This window comes from Loxodonta africana, chromosome 9 (genome assembly GCF_030014295.1).
Source record: "Loxodonta africana isolate mLoxAfr1 chromosome 9, mLoxAfr1.hap2, whole genome shotgun sequence".
Lineage (NCBI taxonomy): Eukaryota > Metazoa > Chordata > Mammalia > Proboscidea > Elephantidae > Loxodonta > Loxodonta africana.
This window is the reverse complement of record NC_087350.1, coordinates 21,374,430-21,395,726: the sequence shown is the minus strand read 5'-3', so window position 1 is coordinate 21,395,726 and position 21,297 is coordinate 21,374,430. Positions and strand designations below refer to the sequence as shown.

At 46.1% G+C, this 21,297-nt stretch overlaps 1 protein-coding gene across 6 annotated transcripts in view; it reads left to right on the top strand.

The window, feature by feature from the left end:
• The first annotated feature begins 332 nt into the window (after window positions 1-332).
• DAPK1 (death associated protein kinase 1) overlaps window positions 333-21,297 on the top strand; it is a 223,117-nt gene continuing 202,152 nt past the window's right edge. For 2 of the 6 annotated variants that reach the window (XM_064291149.1, XM_064291154.1), the window contains exons 1-2: window positions 660-792; window positions 1,655-1,824. In XM_064291149.1, coding sequence (XP_064147219.1) covers window positions 1,763-1,824 — 62 coding nt within the window. In that variant the 5' untranslated portion in view covers window positions 660-792; window positions 1,655-1,762. Of the gene's footprint in view, window positions 452-659; window positions 793-881; window positions 995-1,217; window positions 1,321-1,654; window positions 1,825-21,297 lie in introns of those variants that run through there. The other 4 variants (XM_064291150.1, XM_064291153.1, XM_064291152.1 and 1 more) reach the window with 4 other exon arrangements.

Below are 21,297 nucleotides of genomic sequence, written 5' to 3'. Positions count from 1 at the left end.
GAATTTACCTTGTCTAAATTGATCTTATTTATTTGCTTACCTATTTATTCTCTACCTTTTTCTCCACTAGAATGGCAGTTTCACGAGCGCAAGGGTTTTTCTTCTCTCTCCTTTTTTTTTTTTAAATACATATTTTTTTTCTCTGTGATTTTTTTGTGCCGAACACCGTGCCTGGTACATACTGAGCTCTCGGTACACTTTTGCGGAAAGGACAAATTTCAACTCTCTTGAACCCAGCCGAAAGGGGTCAGTTCAGCGGCGCGTCACAGGTGGGGCGACCATTTTGCCGGCTGCTGGGCTCCCTCCTCCTCCCCGGAGTGGGTGTGGGGTGAGTGGGTGTGTGCGGGGGTGTGCGCGGTAGAGCGCGCCCGCGAGCCCAGAGCTCCGAGCCGGGAGGAGCAGCGAGCGCCGCGCGGAACCCGCAGCGCCGGCCGGGCAGGGCTGCTCGGAGGTGGGTGGGCCGCGCCGCCGCCCGCCCGCGGGGTCCCGATTGGCCGCCTGCCCGCCGCCCTCCGCCTGGAAGGCGGCGAGGAGCCGAGCGGCTGCACCCGTGCCGGAGCGGGAGAGCCCAGCCGAGCCGACGCCGGGGACATTGTTCCCGCCGCGGAGGGGGGCACGGCGACCCTCGCGGCCGCGGGATCTGGGGACTGCGCTGGGGCGGACGCAGGGTCTGCGCCCCCGTTCGGTCCCCCCCTCCTCTCGCGCCGCGGGCCCGGTTGTCTCCGGCGCTGGCGCCTATGCTCGGCCTCCGACAGCGCTCCTGAGGGACCCGGGGAGCTCCCGGGCACCCGGGTGAGTGGCCGCGCGCCGCTCTCGGGGCTCCTCCCGGGCCCCGCCGCCTGCTTTTGCTTCCGCGGCCGCCGCGCGGCAGGGTTTTCTCGGTTGGCGCCTCGGGCAATGAGGAGGGCCAAGGCGAGGGGAAACTTGGCTGCGGGGACAAGTGGGATCGGAGACGGGAGGTATCCCAGCCCCTCAGGCCCGGCCGGAACAGGTGGTGCGGACCGGGCCGGGCGCTTTGTGTCGGGGCGCGGGGACCTGGAGCTGCGGCCGCGTCTCCCCGGCCGCTCCCTTTCCTCCCTTGCTCCCCCGGGCGGCCGCACGCCGGGTCGGCCGGGTAACGGAGAGGGAATCGGCAGGAATGTGCCTCCGGGGACTGCCTGGCTCGTGGGGGTGGGGTGGGATGGGGGCGGTGGCCGGGTAGGTGCGGGAGCCAAGAGGTGGCGCGGTGCAGCCACCGCCGCTGCAGCCCGGAGAGGGATGCTTCCAGCAAGGCGCATTCCGCCCCGGCGAGGGCTTCATTCTTCTGCGGCGCCTCTGGAGGTGGGGAGCTGGGTGGGCGTGTGTACAGAGAAAGGGGAGGCTAGAGGCCAGTCCCTCCAGAAGCCGGTTCTGTTCTTGCAAATCGTCTGGCTTTCGAGGACGCGGACCTAGGGGTGCAGTTGTGCTCGGTTCCCTGGCGCGCGCCGGCGTTATGGGGCTGGGGGCGTCCCTGGCCGGGGTTTAACAAAGGGTGCTCCTCTCCACCCTGTGAGAAAGGGCAGCTCGGTGCCTGCTAGACACCCCCGGCGGGAGACGTGATCTTTGGCGAGCAAGTCTTAGCCCTGGGATGGTCTACTTCCTTTTCGGGTTGTCATTTTATTATTTTATTTTTAAGGACTGGTGACTGATGCATGAGGGGCCCACGACGGCGCAGGAGCGGTGGTGATGGTTTGGGAAGCGGAGCTGAAGTGCGCTGGGCTTTGGTGAGACGTGACAGTTTATCATGACCGTGTTCAGGCAGGAAAACGTGGATGATTACTACGATACCGGCGAGGAACTTGGCAGGTACAAGGGGTGCCGGGAGCGCACGCTCCTGGGTTGTGGGAATGTATAATATTGGGGGCAGTGGGCGGTGAACACAGGCAGTTTGAATCAGGCGTCTTCTTCACTCTTCTAAGAGATGGGCAAATTATAGAGAAAAGACCCACCGAGGGCCGGGAACCAGAAAAAAACCACCTGATCCACAGGGTGTGGGGGTGGGGGAGAGCCATTCAGTGCGAGACTATGATGCAGAGTGTAGTGATGGGAGAGCCCCAGGACAAGAACAGAATTGTCTGCAGTAATTCTTGTCAGTTTTTGCCCTTCTGAGACAATGAGGCAAACTCGAAGGTTGTAATCGCAGCTAGAGGTTACATTAATTGATAAAATCTTAAAAATCTTAATACTTCAGCCCCTTTTGAATTTTCACAGTACCTTGAGCAAGTATAATAGGTAGTAAGTAAATGGAGACTCCTCCAGAGGTTGTTGATGTTGGACTTGAATTTTGAAACTTCTTCAAACCGTGAATTTAATTACCCAGGTGGTGGTGGTGGTGGTTGCATTGGTTTCATTTACAACGTTAAACTTTTAACAAATCAATGGGAGTCTAATATAGCTATCTGGATTGAGAGCTTTGTCTATTGTGGTAGGAGCTGTGATTCAGTTTCTACGTGAACTAAGAATGATTTTGGGGGGCATTTGTGTGCGGTTACCATTCTGGAGTTGAGGGTCAGTTCCTGAGATCTATAAAGGCTGTATGGCTGTTTCCCTGTGACTGGGTATTTGACAGATGTGTTGAGCTCTGGTCTTCTTTAGCCGAGAACCATTTTCATACCCAATATGTGGTATTTGACTGTGGTATATTTGCATTGTGACTAAAGTAGGCAAAAGGATCTTTAAACAAAGAAAGTATGGATTTATTTATATGCATATGCCCCCCCCAAAAAAACCCAAATCCATTGCTATTGAGTCGATTCTGACTCATAGCGACCCGATATGTGTACATAGAAATATATAAATTTCCGTACACATGATGTCCTGATACAAGTCTTTTTGCTTCATGAAAAGGAAATTCGAAGACACCCACACCCTGGATTACCTGATAAGAATTAAGAAAATTGAGCTTAACTGAAATTTTTTTAAAAATTCAATTGATAGTGCGACATGAAAGTAATATTTTAAGAGTTACTGTTACAGAATATGTCTGTATATATTGCCTCAAAACGTGGATGGAAGCCTGTGTTTAGGAAGTGCTAAATACATTTTGGGGACTTAGTGAGTGAAGGAGTAAGAAGGAAAACCCTCAAAAAAATCATATTTCATGGGTATATTTAAGATAGAGGTTTAAGAGTATGTGGTTAAAATAGTTGGTTGAGCTGGAATTAAATCACTTTATTCCTGTGGTTTTCAGCAATGCTAATGGTATATAGAGTTTTTCCTTTGGGACTAGGGGGAAAAAAGATGAAAAATTATATTTTAACTTAGTGTGTGTAGTGTGACCTGATAATCTAAATTCCATTATAAAGAGGGATGATGAAAATTAGGTGAGAGGATTGCTTTATGGATGTAAGTATGCTGACCTTATTTTTACTAAGATGTTTTGGCACTCGTCTGTTAAACTAAAGGTTGGTGGTTTGAACCCAGCCTGCGGCAGTGTGGAAGAAAGGGCTGACACGATCTGCTTCTGTTATGATCACAGCCAGGAATAACACACAGTGGAACAGTTCTACCCTGGAACACATGGGGTCGGCATGAGTTGGAATTGATTTGACGGCAAAGGTTTTTCTTTTCCCAGTTTGATAGAATTATGTGTTATAAGAAAGGAAAAAAATTAAAAAAAAAAAACGAGGCTGCCCTGTGGCTGGTGAGGGGAGTTTAGGATCCTATCTCGAGGGCGTGCTGACGAGCGCTTGCCTCTGCTAGGAGGTTGTTTGCTCATTTGTCACTAGCATTTCACTTCGATTTGGCTCCGTATACATTTTTTGTGTACAGTTCTCCCCACTGTGCAAGACTAATTGACAAACTGTTTACTGAATAATTTATTTTAGGTGAACTATGAATTTGAAGGAAGTGCTCTGAAAAGCTGGGGGTTGGGTTTTTTTTTTTTGGTATAAAGCTCACATGCTCATCTATCTGGTGTAACTGCTGTTGTTTTTGCTGAAGAATGGGGTGAACAGTAATTTTTGGGGAAGGTTTTTCAAGTCCTGTAATTTATATGTCTACCTTGGAATTAACCACTTTCCAAAAACATGTCCTGACTTAAAATGGACAGATAGGAAAGATGTTGCTTTTGACTTCATGTGTCATGGGGAGAAGGCTGGGTAGAGAAAGGAGTTTGGTGGCAGGGAAAGGAAATGGGCAGACACTGAATACAAATGTAAGATCCTTCTAAGCAGTGATCAACATCTAGAATTTAAGACTTTACCTACATATCTTTAGTGGTTACCTAAATAATAGCCATTCATATACCTCATATGTGTACTGAGTAAAAGCCATACCCACCCACTGCCTTCAAGTCGATTCTGACTCATAGCGACCTTATAGGACAGAGTAGAACTGCCCCATAGGCTTTCAAGGAGCAGTTGGTGGATTCAAACTGCTGACCTTTTGGTTAGCAGCTGTAGCTCTTAACCACTGTACCACCAGGGTTTCCAAAAGCCCAGAGACGGGTTTTTAAAGAAGCAGACTATAGTATTATTATTATTTTAATTTTTAGGAAAACAGAGAGAGCATGTATGTAAGAATGTGTGTGAATATGTGCATCTTATATTTGTGTGTGTATCTTTGTATATTGCCCAAGACTGCTGTGAAAGCTCTCCATCAACTGTAAAGAACTTTAAAAATAGAAAGTATTAGGACTGTCACAGCAGTGGTAGAGTACACAGACCACTGAACAGGCATCTTGGTCCAGAATCCGGCTCTGCAACTTACTAGCTTTATAACACTGACTAGATTCTTAGCCTCTCTGACCCTCAGAATCTTTATCTCTAAAATGAGAGGCCTACTGCTCATTTAATGGCTGTTGTGAGAATCAAGTTAGCTAACATATGTGGAAGTACTTTATCAGCAATAAAGAGCTAGGAAATGTAGACATTATCTGCAGGGCTGGCTGAGACATGTGGGTGTTCCAGGCAGGCTAATAACTTGGCCTGCAACTCAGTGCTCTTTAAATATCTGCTTGCCAGTTTTGGAAGGGGTGGCCCTGTGGGAAGAAGGTCACTGGGGAGACCCACTGCACTCGTCCTTTCCACACTGGTCCTGAATGATTCAGCTCTGGCCTCCAACATGCACACTCGCTCCCAGCAAAAACAAGTCCCTGTAGTAAACGGGACCAGCCATCGTTAGAGAGATGGCTTGGGGACCTCCTGTTTGGACTCCAGTAAACCCCTTAAGGTGTCACCTTCTGTCTTGGGAGGCTGAACGTCACATGTAGCAGTCTCAGAGGAGTTCTTAGACGCGTGGTTTTCTCCGTCAGCTGTTACACTTGGGTCGTGTTAGTGCCTCAGAGTGCTTTAACATCCCCTGCTATCCCCTTCAGTTGGCACTTAGGACAGCTACAGGCTGGCTGTCCCCACCACCAGCTCTGATTTCACCCCTGGTCCTTGTTTAGCCTAACTGGTGAGCCTTTTGGCACCTCTGTGAACATGGCTTTCTGAAGGACTGGGCTTCTTTCTTCTTTTATCTGATCTTACATTATTTTAAGACCTGAATCCCACTGCTTTAATAAATCTATCCACAATAATTTCTCCACAACAAACCAAAGGACTTCTCTGAAACGCTCTCCTGGTTCTTTACCATGGACTGCCCAGTATAACATGTTACATCCTTTGCTTGTCTTGTTATAACTCTTGTATTGCTCCTTGTAGTTAGCTTGTGAGTTCCTTAGGGGCCCTGTTGTGGTTGAGTATTGTGGTCCTCTCTCTCCAGGGCCTGTAATGTGTTGTAGAATATTGTTGTTGTTAGTGCTATTACGTCAACTCCAGCTCGTGGAGACCCCGTGTACAACAGAATGAAATGTTGCCAGGTTCTGTGCCATCTTTACGATCGTTGGTGCATTTGAATCCATTGTTGCAGCCACTGTGTATTTTGAGTGCCTTCCAACTGAGGGGGCTCATCTTCCAGCACTATATTGGACACTTCTGTTGTGATCCATAGGGTTTTCATTGGCTATTTTTCAGAAGTAGATCACCAGGCCTTCTTCCTAGTCTGTCTTAGTCTGGAAGCTTCACTGAAACCTGTCTACCATGGGTAACCCTGCTGGTATATAAAATACCACTTGCATAGCGTTCAGCATCATAGCAACGTGTAAACTGCTACAGTACAGCAAAGTGACAGATGGAGGCTGTAGATTACTGGGCAAAATATTTGATCAGGGACTGTCTTAGTTTCTGACTGCTACTACAACAGAAATACCATAAGTGGGTGGTTTTAACAAACAGAAATTTATTTTCTCACAACTTAGGAGTCTAGAAGTCTGAATTCAGGGCTCTAGGGGAAGGCTTTCTCTCTTTGTTGGCTCTGTGGGAAGGTCCTTGTCTCTTTACGGCTTCTGTTTCTCAGTTCCTTGGCGGTGTTCGTGTGGTGTGTGTTTTCCCCTCCATTTGTGCTTCCTTCTCTGTGTCAAATCTGCTCTTTTTATATCTCAGAGGTGATTGGCTTAAGACACACCTTACACTGACATGGTCTCATTAACATGAAAAAGAAAGTCTTGTCCCCAAATGGGATTACATCACAGGCATAGGGGTTTAGGATTTACAACATGTATTTTTGGGGGACACAACTCATAACAGTGACTGAATCAGTGCAGATGGGTAGATGCAGAGTTTAGACAGGAATGGGGGTTTAAGGCGCTGCGGATGCTGCTGGTGCAGGTATTGGTGGTGATAGAGGGGCAGTGTGAGGTATGGAAGGGTCTCAGTATACTCATTTGGGAAATGGGAGACCCCTGTCTTCGCAGGGTATTGTAAGGATTAGAGACAGTGGGTGTACACACATAGTTATTGCCTAATATATTGTTTTTAGTCACCTGTTTTCCCCATCACAGTGTTTACCACGTTTTGTAGTCATTGTGTATTAGATTATGTGCTTTCTTCACAGGGCCGTGACCTTCCACTTGCTCATCATTTAAAAAAATTTTTAATGCCTGGTTAGATGCCTGACACTGAGTAGGTGCTCAATAAATGCTTGCTGATTGACTGAATGTGTTAATATATGTAAGGCATCTTGAATTTATATATACATATATATATGTATATATGGGGCTCTCAATAAATAACTGTGGTGGAGTTAGAGTTAAGCTATTAAAGGCTACAGCTCATAAAAAATAAAAATGGCTTTTCCTCTTGCGTTCTCTGTGGCTGAGCAGCAGTGAGCACAGCATCCAAAATCTCCAAGCACAAGCACAGCTTTAAACACAACAAAGTGGAGCAGTAAATCTTTCACATTGGTTTGGATGGTCTCTGGAAGCTAATTGTTCAACTTTAAAATGATCTCATTTTGGCATAAAATCCATAGGTGTTTTAATTGAAGTAAGGGATTGTAATAAACCTGGCTGTCCAAGTCCATTTTTCAGTTTGTTCACTGTAGCTTACGGGATCCGTCCTGTGGATAGTGGCGGTTCTGTGTGAGCAGAAGAAAGGGGAGACTTCCTGGCTTGTTTTCTCTTGGGAAGTGGGAATCACAGGCCACACGTATTGACTGTTGAGGCCATCCTTGCAGGAAGGCTGTGTTGAATGTGATTTTTCTCTTTGCATCTCTGACTCCGCGTGCCCTCAGATGTTTCCTCTGACAGGAAAGGTTGTAAAGTTTTCGTGAGAGACAGTTCAAATACACGCGTTAGAGATAAAGACCATATTTGTGATTTTGAAATTCTGTGCATTTTGAGAAGGGTAAATGATAGTCTTCTAGGATGTGAAGGGAGAGCCATGAGGGTGGTAGTAAATGGTGGTTTGATTGAACGTTGCTTGCTCGCACTTGGAATGTGTTTCTGGACACCCAGGCAAGGACAGTTTGGGTTAGATGGGGTCAAGCATACAGCGCGGATCAAGGTACTTATTGGTGGAGAAGCCAAAGATCCTTGAAGTAGGCTTCTTTGTCCTCTTCTTTGCTTAACCATAGGCTTGTGTCTCAACCAGAGTCCCTGGCTGGAGAAAACGGTTAATGTGCTTGGCTAACTGAAAGGTTGGAGGTTTGAGTCCACCCAGAGGCTCCTTGGAAGAAAGGCCTGGTGACCTGCTCCTAAAAAACCAGCCATTGAAAACCATGGAGTAAAGTTCTACTCTGACATACATGGTCGCGTGAGTCAGCATTGACACCACAGCAACTGTTTTTTTTTTTTTTTTAACCTCTGTGTGGACCTTGTGGCTCTCTGCAGGGAAATGTGCTATAGCCATGAGCTCTCATTTGCATTCTGGGTAACTGTTATGTGTACTTAACGCAACCAGGTGTTTCGTATAAATGAAGTGAACGTGGTTTTAGTGCACATTTACTTCTGCTCCTGAAAAAAAGAAGGCTGCCTCTTGGTGGAAACGGAGTGCATCCCAGAGAACCGTAGATACTTAGGTCTCCAAGAAACCTGAATGGTCAGCGTGTCCACCCTTCTCATTTTAGCCAGGTGGTCTTCAGAGAGGTCAAATGGCTTTCTCAAGACCGCTGGCTAGTGTTGTTGTTGTTGTTAGTTACTGTTGCGTCGGCTCTGACTCATGGTGACCCCATGTATAACATACCAAAACGTTGCCCTGTCCTGCGCCATCTTCATGATCATTGTACGTTTGACTTTATTGTAGTGTCTTCTGACTTAGGAGGCTTTTCTTCCAGCACTGTATCAGGCAGTATTCTGCTGTAATCCATATGGCTTTCACTAGTAAGTAGCAAGAAATGGACCCAGAATCCCCGGCCAGGAGCTGTTTCGTTACAGTTTCCTACACTACTTAGGATTTGGCAATTTTCTTTTCGAAAGGTAAGTAAAACAGATATTTCAGAGAGGTGATTTGGGCCGCCATTTAATGCCAGTCCATTTCAATATCTGCATTGGAGACAGTGGCGAGGAATAAATTGTAACACTTCACTGAAGCTCTTCACTGTGGCCCCAGCCAAAGGCAGCAGGGTTTACCCTTTGAGTTCACGGCTTTTGTAGACTCTTCATGACATAGCTGAACCTTTTCTCCTTTTCCAAATGACTTGTGCTCTGCAATTATGAATGGCGTGAGCCTGTGGTGTCATTTTTGCCAAGTCCCAACGTTAACAGTTGAGCTTTTTAGAACTTTCCCTAAATGCTTTCATTATTATTTAACCTTTGATTAGTGTAATGTGTAAGCCTCTTGGCTCTAGAATTGAACGTGGCCTCTGCTCCGTGGACCTATCGCCCAAATGATGAAATTTCTGCTTTCATTAAACAACGCTCGTCTTTCTAGTTTATAACAAGGTTGTGCGATTGTTTGGGATTTTGCGGGGGAAGGTAATACTTGATTGTTTTGCTTTGGTTTATTGTGGTAAATTATCAAAACAGAATGCATCGTCTCCCGCTCTTGAAGATTATGTGACAGTATAGTTATTTATGATAATCCAATTTATCACTTTGTTAAGACTCTAAATGAATTCCTTTAAATAGGCAGTGAGGCAAGGTAGAGGGAAAAAGCTGGCTTTCGGATTTTCTACATCATTTAACTAAGTGGTTCTAAAAAACTTTCCCTACGTAGTAAATCTTTTTTTAAAAGATAAAACAAAAGCTGTAGTTGTATCCCAGCTATAGGTATCAGGCGCTGGATGGGCTTTTGCAGTGAAAAAGACTACAGCTTAAAATGGTTTGTGTCTTATTTTTAATCACAGCCCAAACTAATAGAAAAGCCAGAACAGTCATGTGATAGTAACAAATCTTCAGATACCTGACAATGGTGATCCAGAGGGACACAAATTCCTTACTGCTGTGTTTTTAGGTGGTGTCGAGAGCTAGTGTGGCTTCTGGGAAACACTGTGGTCATTTAAGTATAATGTTCTTCGCTTCTGAGGATGATCACGAAGCTCTCACTTGTGTCCTAACCAGTTACCGCTGAGTCAGTTCCAACTCACGGTGACCCCATGTGTTGCAGAATAGAACTGCCTCACAGGGTTTTCATGGCCATTGCCTTTTGAAAGCAGATCGCCAGGCTTTTCTTCCAAGGTGCCTTTGGGTGTATTTGAACCACCAACCTTTCAGTGAGTAGTTAAGTGCTTAAGTCTTTACACCACCAGAGACTCCCACCTTGTGTTCTACCTGCTGACATTTCAGTTTTGAGCTTGAGAGATTTTATTCAATATCCTAATCTATTTTCAGAGATGTCAGGTAAGGAAAGAGGTTGGAAGAATGTTGTTAATTTTTCTGTTCTTTTATAAACACATTCGCCTTTGGGGGAAGAACATGATGTTTGAACAAATGAACTTTTGTAGACTGCTGATCTTGGGTGCTTGAATAGTTTACATTGATGGTGCTTATATGCATAAGCCTGACGGTTTATGGCTCTAAAATTTAGCTCTGAGTATGGACTCTCTTTTGGAATACATTTTATTTTCTGTCAAAACTGTTTGGTTATTCGTATTTAGATGTATGTGGTGAAGGGGGCTGGTTTTAAAATATTTTAAGTAGAGTTGCTATTGCAAGTTTTCACCTATAGGAATGAGCTAATTTCAGTTTTTTCTACTGTCAAATACTTTCTACAGTTCATTGTTTTCTACCTTTGAAATTATGCAAATTTTTCTTTTTAACTTGCAAAGGTTTTCTTGATTTTGAGACCTTGTTTCAGTTCCCCATGCTCTTGTTCCTGGCCTCTCAGTGGAGAACTTTCTAGTTGAAAAAGAAATGTAAAGAAAGCAACCAATGCCTTTCTTTTGTCCGTCATGAAAAGGATTAGATTTTCCTCGGTGCTGCATAAGTCTCTCTATGGCCTGGATGCATATAAGGGAGGGTAGGTGTAAACTCAGAGTCTCTGGGTGACCACAAAGGGTTAAGCACTCAACGACTATTTGAAAGGCTGGTGATTGGAACCCATCCAGAGGTGGAAGACAGGCCTGGTGATCTGCTTCTAAAAAGTCACGGCCTTGGCAGCCCTATGGAGTAGATCTACTCTGCACACATGGGGTCACCATGAGTTGGAATCGACTTGATAGCAACTAACAACAACTACAATAGGTGCGACTTAGGTGATACAGGAAACCAAGTGACAGAGGGGTGGGTTGGGACAAAGAAGGAGTGACTTGGGAGAGGAGAGGTCAGTATTTAATGCTGATTCAGTTCAGATGTTCCCACTCTCCTTTTGAGAAGATCTACTAAGTTGTTTCACCTCTTCTGTGTAAACCTCTATTTCTTTCTCTTTTTATTTTTGCCATCTGTGGGTTATGGGTAAGCAGCAGAAACGTCTGTCTTTGGGAAAGTGATGACAGGATGCAACCTTTTGAGTATAATCCTTAATATACTTGGGAGTTACAAGCTGCTTTCCTTGACAAAAACAAAGCTATGGGTGTTGTAGGTATACGCATACTGTAGAAAACAGTTAACTGGTTGCCATAGAGTCACCTCCAACTCATGGTGACCCCATGAGTGTCAGAGCAGAACCGGCCGAATTTTCAGAATTAGATCACCTGGCCCTTCGTCCGAGGCGCCTCTGAGTGGACTCGAACTTAAGACCTTTCGGTTCGCAGCTGAGTTAACCATTTGCATCACCCAGTGACTCCATACTGTAGAAAACAGGCTTTTAACGGGTAATTGCACGGGATACAGAGGAGCTTAGAAATTTGGGGAGCCAAAAAAGTGCTAAGAAGTTATTTGCTACCCTAAGAATATACCTTATTGGGATGGAAATCAGTGTCATTGAAAGCCCAGCCTGCTAGGGGTGTTCATTATACATACGTACATGTATCTGGGGTGTGAATGTAGGGAGTTGTCTTTGTTACTCAGAGAATCTGTAATCAGCCTGTGAACTGCTGTTAGTGATGCAAGGAACTTTGACCGACTTTGTTCTCAAGAGCTGCTCTGGCTTCAGATATGCAGGGTTTTCATTTCCTTCTACACCACACTGGGTGGTGTGCTTTTCCTGGCTTGATGACACTACTCTGCAGTCAGTAAAAGTAGAGGCACCAGCACGGACTGGCAAGGCCGATGGACTTAAGGCATCGTGCTCTTTTTCTCTCTCTAAAATCACTTTTCCCACCTGTACAACAGGAATGAAGGGGATCCTCCCCTGTATCACAATTTGTGGGGAGCCTACAAAATCACTGCCTGGGACCTCATTCTGGGCGTTTCTTTTCACTGTTACTCAAACAAGTCTAGGAATAGATGGAAGCTGTAGTCCTCCCATTTCAAATTGGTAAGGGTTTGGTCCAGGCACCATCATGTATTCCATCTTATGTAGAGCTTCTGGCAGTTGATTGAATTGTTTGGGAGAGGAAGTGGAATATTCCAGGATGACATTGTATCAGTCTGTGCTTTCCTCCCCACCCCTCCCTTGACACAAAGGAGTAGGAAAGCTTTGCATATACACCCACCCCTCACTTATCAACATGGTTAGGTTCTAAAGACCAGGTCGCTATGTGAAAATCGATGTTATGTGACAATGGAGGATGACCACATCATATCACACAATGGAGGATGACTATATCATTATACAACTGCCAAAGTACATCATTACGTAACTGCCAAATCACATCATTACATATCTGTCAAACCACCGAGAATCATGGCATAGTCAAGTTGACACATAACCTAACCATCACAGCCAGCGTTTGTCTCTCCTCACACCTCGGCATTTGTTACTGCTAGACGTGCATTGTTAATGTGCAAAATAGTCAGATGGTAGATTTTTTATTGTTGTCATAATGTAAAATGTCAGATAACGAGATAGTTGATAAGTAAGGAGTCGATGTATAGCAGCAGACTTGGAGGATATGCTCCCAGGGTGGTGTGGAAGCAGGAAGTCCCTCATTTTGCTACATGAGATTCAGGCATTGAATGAGTCTACCCTGTTTAATGAAGGCTGCTCTGTAAGCCTCATCTTCAGAAACAATATTCTATTTTATTTCAGTAAAATATATATAACAGAAAACTTGCCATTTTAGCCATTTTTAAGGGTACAATTCAGTGACATTGGTACATTCACTACCACCTGTCTGTTTGTCATACTCTGGTGGCTTGTGTGATGCTGTGATTCTGGAAACTATGCCACTGGTATTTCAAATATCAACAGTGTCACCCATGGTAGACAGATTTCAGTGGAGCTTCTAGACTAAGACAGACTGAAAAAAAACACCTGGCGATCTGCTTCTGAAAATTAGCCGGTGAAAGCCTTATGGACCAACACGATATTGTCAACTTGATTGCTGTGGACAAGTTACTGGGAAAGACCAGTCATCGGAGGGTGAAGCAGAGGTCTAGTGAGGGCAAGGGAGACCCTCGGTGAGCTGAACTGGCACAGTAGCTGTAACGATGGACTCGAACATGCTGGTGATTGTGCGAATGACGCAGGACTGGGCAGCATTTTGTTTTCGCGTACATAAAGTCACCGTGAGGAGACCTGGTGACGCGGTGGCTAAGAGCTCGGCTGCTAACCAAAAAAGGTCTGCAGTTTGAATCACCAGCTGCTCCTTTGAAACCCTATGGGGCATTTCTCCTCTGTCCTATAGGGTAGCTATGAGTTGGAATCGATTCAATAGCAACACATTTTGGAAGGTCACCATGAGTTGGAGACAACTGGTTGGATGGCAACTGACAACAACAGTTACATTCACTGTGTTGTGCTACCACCATCACTGTCTATTTCTAAAAGTTTTATTTAATGTGGATAATTTTTAAAAATCACTGTCTAAAAAATTATCTGCATTAGAGAGAAGTTATAACCTGGAGAAATAAGAAGTAAATATGAAATGACCTGACCAATTTCAACCCCATCATTCCCTTTCTTATTTCCTATATCCCTTAAGAATTTGGGCTACATAACTGATCACTTGGTATTCTCTTCCAGCTGGCTTATACGTGTGATTTGTGGCTCCCCCTGTGGGTTGTGAGTATTCTGAGAGTAGAGAACATGGCTTTCATATCTCATGCGTTGGGTGATATTAAGCTAAGTGCACAGTAGGCCTTGTTTATTGCCTTATGAAGGCACATATCCAGACATTAGAGGCTTTGGACCCAAATCCCTGACTTCACACACACTAGTGGTTACCTTGGGAAAGTCACTTGACTTCTGCAAGACTTGTCTTCTCATTTGTAGAGTGGTAATAATAATCATACCTCATTAGGTTGCCGTGAGGATTAAAAATGACTCTGTATGTGATGTTTGTAAAGAGATTGGCATAGTACCAGGCACACAGAAAGTGGTGACAGTTGCTTAGTAAGACAGAGCAAGAGCGAAAGAAAGAGAGAGGAGAGACTGAATAACATAACGTGTCTGAACGCATTACCTGGGTCCTGCCTCTCCTCAGTTCTCTTCGTCATTTACCCTCCCAGGTCTGGCAGGAAGTCCTGGGGGCGGGCAGGGGGCCTGGAGGGCTCACTTCGATACCTTTCACTCCCTCTTTGGCTCAGCTTGCCTGGTGGACAGCATTCCTCCAGCTTTGACTTTGTTTGTCTGCTCCCTTCCTCTCAGTGTGCCCCACCCCATTCTGACTGGCCTCCAGGACTCCGTGCTGGGTTCTCCCAGGAGCCTGCCTCAGAGTGTGGTAGATGATTTTTAGACATTAACTAGGACTTTAGCGGTGCATTTGAAAGTGGACTGCTGGTGGCAAGGCTTAAAGAGATGCCATTTTCAAAGTCCACCCAGTTGCCATGGGAGAAGGGAGTGAGAAGCCCCACATGTGAAGGAGGACCTATTAAGATGAAAAGAGATAATGTTTAGGGAAGCAAGGGCCGCCAAAAGCTCACACTTCGGCCAGAGAGGATTAGCTGCTTAGTAAGAGCAGCTGCAGAATGCTTCCGGGGTAGTCGCTGTGGCATCCTGGGGGGCCTGCGACTGTGTTGCACGTGAGTCAGTATACTTACAGGAGCCTTGGTGGCGCAGTGGTTAAGAGCTCAGCTGCTAACCAAAAGGTCGGCAGTTCAAATCCACCAGCCGCTCCTTGGAAACCCTGTTGGGCAGTTCTACTCTGTCCTATAGGGTCGATACAAGTCGGAATCGGCTCAACAGCAATGGGTATATGTTCCTAAAGTATAGCTTTCATCATTCTAGCTTTCTGTTTTCAATTTGAAACAGTCTTATGTGGCCAAGTAAGTCACTAGGAGTTTGATCAGAGAAAACAAATAATTTGATGTTTGTTGTGGATCTTTATGGAGAAAGGAGTCTGAAAATGTGTGTCTAGGCACCGTGTGTTCCTGACCCAGTTAAGCCAGCTACAGAATGCAAGACATACGGCAGATTCTGAGCCTCCATTCATTTCTGACACGTACTAATTTAAGATGTGAAAATGAGTGTTTTGCTGAGCCAAAATTGTCCGTGCCAGGAAAAGCCTATTAGGTTGGTGGCTGAAAGGCTGAATTGTTAGGCTTACTTAATGGCGAGGCTCTGCCAGCTGCCGTGGGTAAGTGCCCACTTACACGTTTGAGTGCCTGTCCTTGTGTCCCTGGAGTGGGGTCTGGTTTGTGGGAGGAACATGGCTGCTGAACGGTAGGATCCTTTCAAAGGATGCGTCCTTATTCTTTGGGCCCATTGGGTGGATATCTTCAGCTTATAAAGGTAACATTAAATTCTCACAAATTTGAAAAGGAAAATGCCCTGGTGGCACAGTGGTTAAAGCCCTCGGCTGCGAACCAGAAGGTCAGAGGTTCGAACCCACCAGCTGCCCCACAGGAGAATGATGCGGCAGTCAGCTTCATAAAGATTGTTTTTGTTGTTAGGTGTCGTCGAGTCGGTTCTGACTCATAGTGACTCCATGTACGACAGAAAGAAAACACTGCCTGGCCCTGTGCCATCCTCACAATTGTTGTTATGTTTGAGCCCATGGTTGCAGCCACTGTGTCAATCCACCTTGCTGGAGGCCTTCTTTTTTGCTGACCTTCTACTATACCAAGCATGGTGTCCTTCTCCAGGGACTGATCCCTCTTGATAACGAGTCCAAAGTATGTGATACGTGTAAAGATTACAGCCTTGTAAGCCCTATGGCAATGGGTTTGGTTTTAAGGTGAATTCAGGTGAAATAATAGCAGGGAGTGTAAATGCTAAATGATAAACAGGCAACATAAATAGGCTGTTAAACAAAACTACTGTTGGAACCAGAATATTTTTCCACCATTAGTCATTTGTTGAGGGTTTACTGAACATCTGAATTGTGTAACAATTGCTGGGTTTTGAGGGAACACCCTTTACCTCAGTGAACTTCTAATCAAGTAAGGTAGACAGACATGTATTCATTCAACCACCAAAATTAATGCTGCTGTCGATTCGATCCTGACTCATTGCGACCCCATCTGTGTCAGAGTAGAACTGTCCATCATAGGGCTTTCAGTGGCTGATTTTTTGGATGCGGATTGCCAGGTCTTTCTTCTGAGGTGCTTCTGGGTGGATTTAAACCTCCAACCTTTTGGTTAGCAGCTGAGCATGTTAACCATTTGCACCATCCAGGGACTCCAGAAGCACTGGAGGGAAGGGGGAAATAGCCCTTCATTCTTAAGGGACCATGACCAGAAGCCGGTGCTTTAGCTCAGAGAAGGTAAAGGGACGAGTGGGCGGGGCAGGGCTGAAGGAGGCCTTATTTGTGACTAGGCTGAGCTGGGTTCTCAGCTTCAGCACTAGGAACATTTTGGACTGGATAATTCCGTTCCATCAGAGCTTTCCTGTGCGTTGTAGGATGTTTAGCAGCATCGCTGGCCTTCCTGGGTGGCACAAACAGTTAAGCGCTCTGCTACTAACGAGATTGGGAGTTCGAACCCACCCAGAGGCCCCTTGGAAAACAGGCCTGGCAATCTGCTTCTGAAAAGTCCAAGCCTTGAAAATCCTATGGAGCCGTTCTACTCTGTACATACGGGCTTGCTATGAGTTCGAAGTGCCTTGATGGCAACTCACAACAACTGGCCTCTACCCAGTAGATGCCGGTACACCCCTTCATTGTGACAACCAAAAACAACTCCAGGCATTGCCAAATGCTTCCTCCCACTCTGTCCTCCCAGTTGGGAGCTACTAGTTTAAAGGATCAAGATAGAAATGTGTTTTGGGAACTGGATGGAGCTGGTAGTAGGTGAGGAGAGCCTGTGCCCGGTAATGCAAAGAAAATGGACTTGAGCTTCCTTCCAGCCGTATGAGCTAAAGAAAGTTTTGACTTTGGGTGTCCAGAGCTGGGGAGGGAAGAAAGAGACCTGCCAGATAGTGTCAGCATGGGGTCCAGGGCAATGCCTGGAAGTGGGTTGTGTTAGTCTGGCTTTTAGGAGCTGCCCCAGGTGTGAAATGGGTCTGCTGTATTCCAGGAGCCTGGTGGAACTGACTGTGGCTGACACCTAGAAAACCTGCTGGGCACACTTCCGCATGATAGTGGACTGAGTGTGATAGCTGACATGTCGAGTTACATTTCCTTCTCTGCTTATCACGGTTGTGATTACATACCTGTTTGTATAATTATTTTAAGATGTCATTTCCTTCCTTAAGCCTGGAAGCTCCTTGGGGTCACGGACTGGGTCTTGTTTTCTCCTTGTGCATAGAGCACTTGAGCTGACCCCACGCTGGTCTCCATACACATTTGCTGAATTAGTGGTTTGGATTAATGAATGGAGGGTTTACATTAGTGGTTGGGATGAGCCAAAACTCAACAGATTACATCGAACAGATATAAAGATGAAGCCAGGTAATTAGGTTGGAGGGAAAAAGCAATTGCCCAAATGCAGCAGGAAGGAATCTGGGCCCTACAGTGTTCATTTGGAAACGAATTTGAGTGCTTTGGGAACTCACAACTTCCCAGAACTGATCAGCTGGCAGGATTGTGTTCAAATGGGAGTACAAGTTTATTGTGGAAGCTGCACCTCCCCAGCAGGGGACAGTGCTGGTCCCTCTGTTTTCTCTGAGGGTCAGTCTCCATCTGGAATGTAGTTGTGTTCTGTCCTGGGTGTTTGGGGAGAGACAAAGACTGGAGGGAATTCAGAGGAAAGAAAAAGTCAGGAGACCACGTCATCCCATGAGCAGTGGTTTTTTACTTATCTAAAAAGCCAGGCACCACGTCCACCTTTTCACTAATGTTGTTAGTTGCTATCAAGTCGGCTCTGACTTACGGAGACTCATGTACGACACGTTGCCTGGTCCTGCGCCATCTTCACGATCGCTGAAATGCTAGAGTCCATTTGTTATTGATTGAATTGCGTTCCCCCAAAAAGTGTGTCAACTTGGCTAGACATGATTCCCAGTATTGTGTGGTTGTCCACCATTTTGTGATCTGATGTGATTATCCTAGTCGTTGTAAATCCTAACCTCCAAAATGTTAATAATGTTAATGAGGTAGGATTAGAGGCAGTTATGTTAATAAGGCAGGACTCAATCTACAGAATTAGGTTGTATCTTGAGTCAGTCCCTTGAGATATAAAAGAGAGAGCTGAGCAGAGAGGAGAGGGGCCTCTTGCCAAGAAAGAAGCACTGGGGGCAGAGCACGCCCTTTGGACCCGGGGTCCCTGTGCTGAGAAGCTCCTAGACCTGGGGAGATTGATGACAAGGACCTTTCCTGACAGAGAAAGCCTTTTCTGAGAGCTGGTGCCTTGAATTTGGGCTTCTAGCTTCCTAGAATGTGAGAGAATAAACTCCTGTTTACTAATACCATTCACTTGTGGTATTTCTGTTATAGCTGCACTAGATGACTAAGACACCATTGCTGTGGCCATTGGGTTTTTTGAGTGCCTTCCAGCTTAGGGGGCTTTATGGGGCAGTATTCTGTTGTGATCCCCTTAGGGTTTTCATTGGCTAATTTTTGGAAGTCAGTCATTGGGCCTTTCTTATTAGCCTATCTTATTTGGGGGCCTCCACTGAAACCTGTCCACATTGGGTCACCCTGCTGGTATTTGCAGTACTGGTGGCAAAATACTCAGCATCATAGCAACACACAAGCCACCATATTAAAACAACCTGACAGATGGGTGGTGATCAGTAATATCACTGCAGTTAATTCCTCAGAATAGTCCCTTAAACCAAAAAACCACACCTGTTGCTGTCGAGTCAATTCTGACTCATAGCGACCCTATAGGGCAAAGTAGACCTACCGCATAGGGTTTCCAAGGAACGGTTGGTGGATTCAAACTGTTGACCTTTTGGTTAGCAGCCAATTTCTTAACCATTGCACCACCAGGGCTCCAAAAGCATCCAGAGACAATAGATAAATGAATGAGTGTGGCTGTGTTCCAATAAAACTTTATTTACAAAAACAGGCAGCAGGCTAGGTTTGTCCCATGGGCTGTAATCTGCTGACCCTTGCTCTCTTTAATTGATAAATAAACCAAGGTTCAAAGAGATTGAATAATTTGCCAAAATTAGTAAGTGGCAGACTTGAGATTCAAACCCAAACCTGTCTGGCTCCAAAGCCAGCATTTCGCCGCACAGTTCACAAACACATGGAATGGTTTATTGGAAGGCGATAGGAGAACTTGCTAATGGCCACAACTGCAGGCAAGGTAGTGAGCACCGTACACTGGAGGTATTCAGACTTGATGCCTGAGTGTCTGGGGTTTTGAGGGAGGGGTTGCTGCATTGGGGAGGCACTTGAGGTGGTAACCTCTTAAGGTCCCTTCCAGTCCTAAGGTCTGTGATCATTGGTAAAGGGAACCTGCATGGGTAGTAGCTTCTATCAGAGTACTTCTTGACCTTGAGCAATGGCCTCCAATAGGAGTTGCTGGGTCCAGCCTGCTGGCCTCTCCTGCCCACTCCTGATGACCGCTTGCTGCTGGGTCAGTCCCACGAACCTCCCCTCACTGCCTGCAGTGGTCAGCAAGTGGCCCCTTTCACCATTTCCATAGCCTCTGGTGTGCATCAGGTACTCACTCCGTCACCTAGCCTTATGAAGAATTGTGCTCAGGCCAAATCCACAGAGAGAACACCAAAGGGAGCGTAGGGCCCAGGGGTGGATTAACCAGTAAGTAAGGTACACACAGGCTTACTCGTGGTTACTTACTAATTTGTAGTGCACTGCAGATTAGTAAGTAAGCACAAGTAAGCCTGTGTGTGCTTTGCTTATTAAGTAATCCATCCCTGGTATGGGCATCACTGGGCTGCCAGCGTGTCTCTGTGTCCAGAAGGGACACAGATGGACTGTGCCACCTTCTGCTTGATGCCAGCTTGGAGCATCACACTTAGGCTGAGCTCCCTCCCCACCTTCTGCCCTTTGCCTTGCATGGAAGTTTGGATTCTGCCTCCAGCACTACTATATTTTTGTCTTGTGTCTCCACTTGGTTCCAGCTAAAGGTTGGGTCTGGACAGATCCGCCTGGCGCGGCCAGCTTTGCAGCTTCTACCCTGGCAGGCCTTGAGGGCGAAGCCCTAGCCCACTGAGTGCCGTTTGTAAATGCAGCTCTGCCTCTGGGTCTGGGCCGACACCTAGAAGGCCACCCCGGGCTAACATGAGTTCTGCCCTTCCCCTCCCTATTGAGCAGGGTTCTTTTGAGTCATGTCCCGTCCCCGGAGCCTGTTCCCATCACTGTCTGACCTTGTTTCACCTCCGTCTTTCCTGAGGTTGGCGATCTGCTTCCCTCTTGATGATTTCGTTTTTAATCTGATTAATAGCTCTTTTTTTTTTATGCTGATTCCTAATTTTTAGTCAAAGCTAGATAACTCCTTGCTTTTTATTCACTTTTCATTATCTTGTTGTTCTCGTTAGCTGCTGTCAAGTTGGCCCCGACTCATGGTGACCCCATGCACAACAGTCCTGTGCCATCGGCATCATTGCTTGTGGATTGATAGTCTTCCATTGAGATCCACTGGGTTTTCATTGGATGATTTTCAGAAGTAGATTTCCAGACCTTTCTTCCTAGTCCACCTTAATCTGGAAGCTCCACTAAAACCTGTTCAGAATCATAGCAACATGCAGGCCTCCACTGACTTGTGGTTGGTAGCTGCACATGAGATATATCGGCCAGAAGTCAAACCCAGGTCTCTAACGTGGAAGGTGAGAATTCTACCACAGAACCACCAATGCCCTCTTTGTTCTCTTCTGCCTGCAGTTTCCGCCTTTCCAGCAGGTATAGCATGCTGCTGGGTGACTCTGGGGAGCCTACACAGCTTAATTATTTACTCAGATATCCCCTCCTCCTGAAAGAGGGCTTTTAAGGGTAAATGGTCAGGTCTGGGGGCCCCTGGCAGGACGCCTAAAGGATGCTTCAGCTTTCTGCTGTTTCTTCAACACCCAGGGGCTGGGGGGTTTTTCAGATGTGCTAACTAGGGCTCTGAGGGGCACTTTTATGGAGTCAACTGGAAGAGCTTGTTAATGTGGGAGGAAGGGGTGATTTGGAACCGCTCAGTCAGGGTGCTGGTAGGAAATAGAAGTCACCCCCCATGGTTCATGTGAAGGTGATGGCATGGTCAAG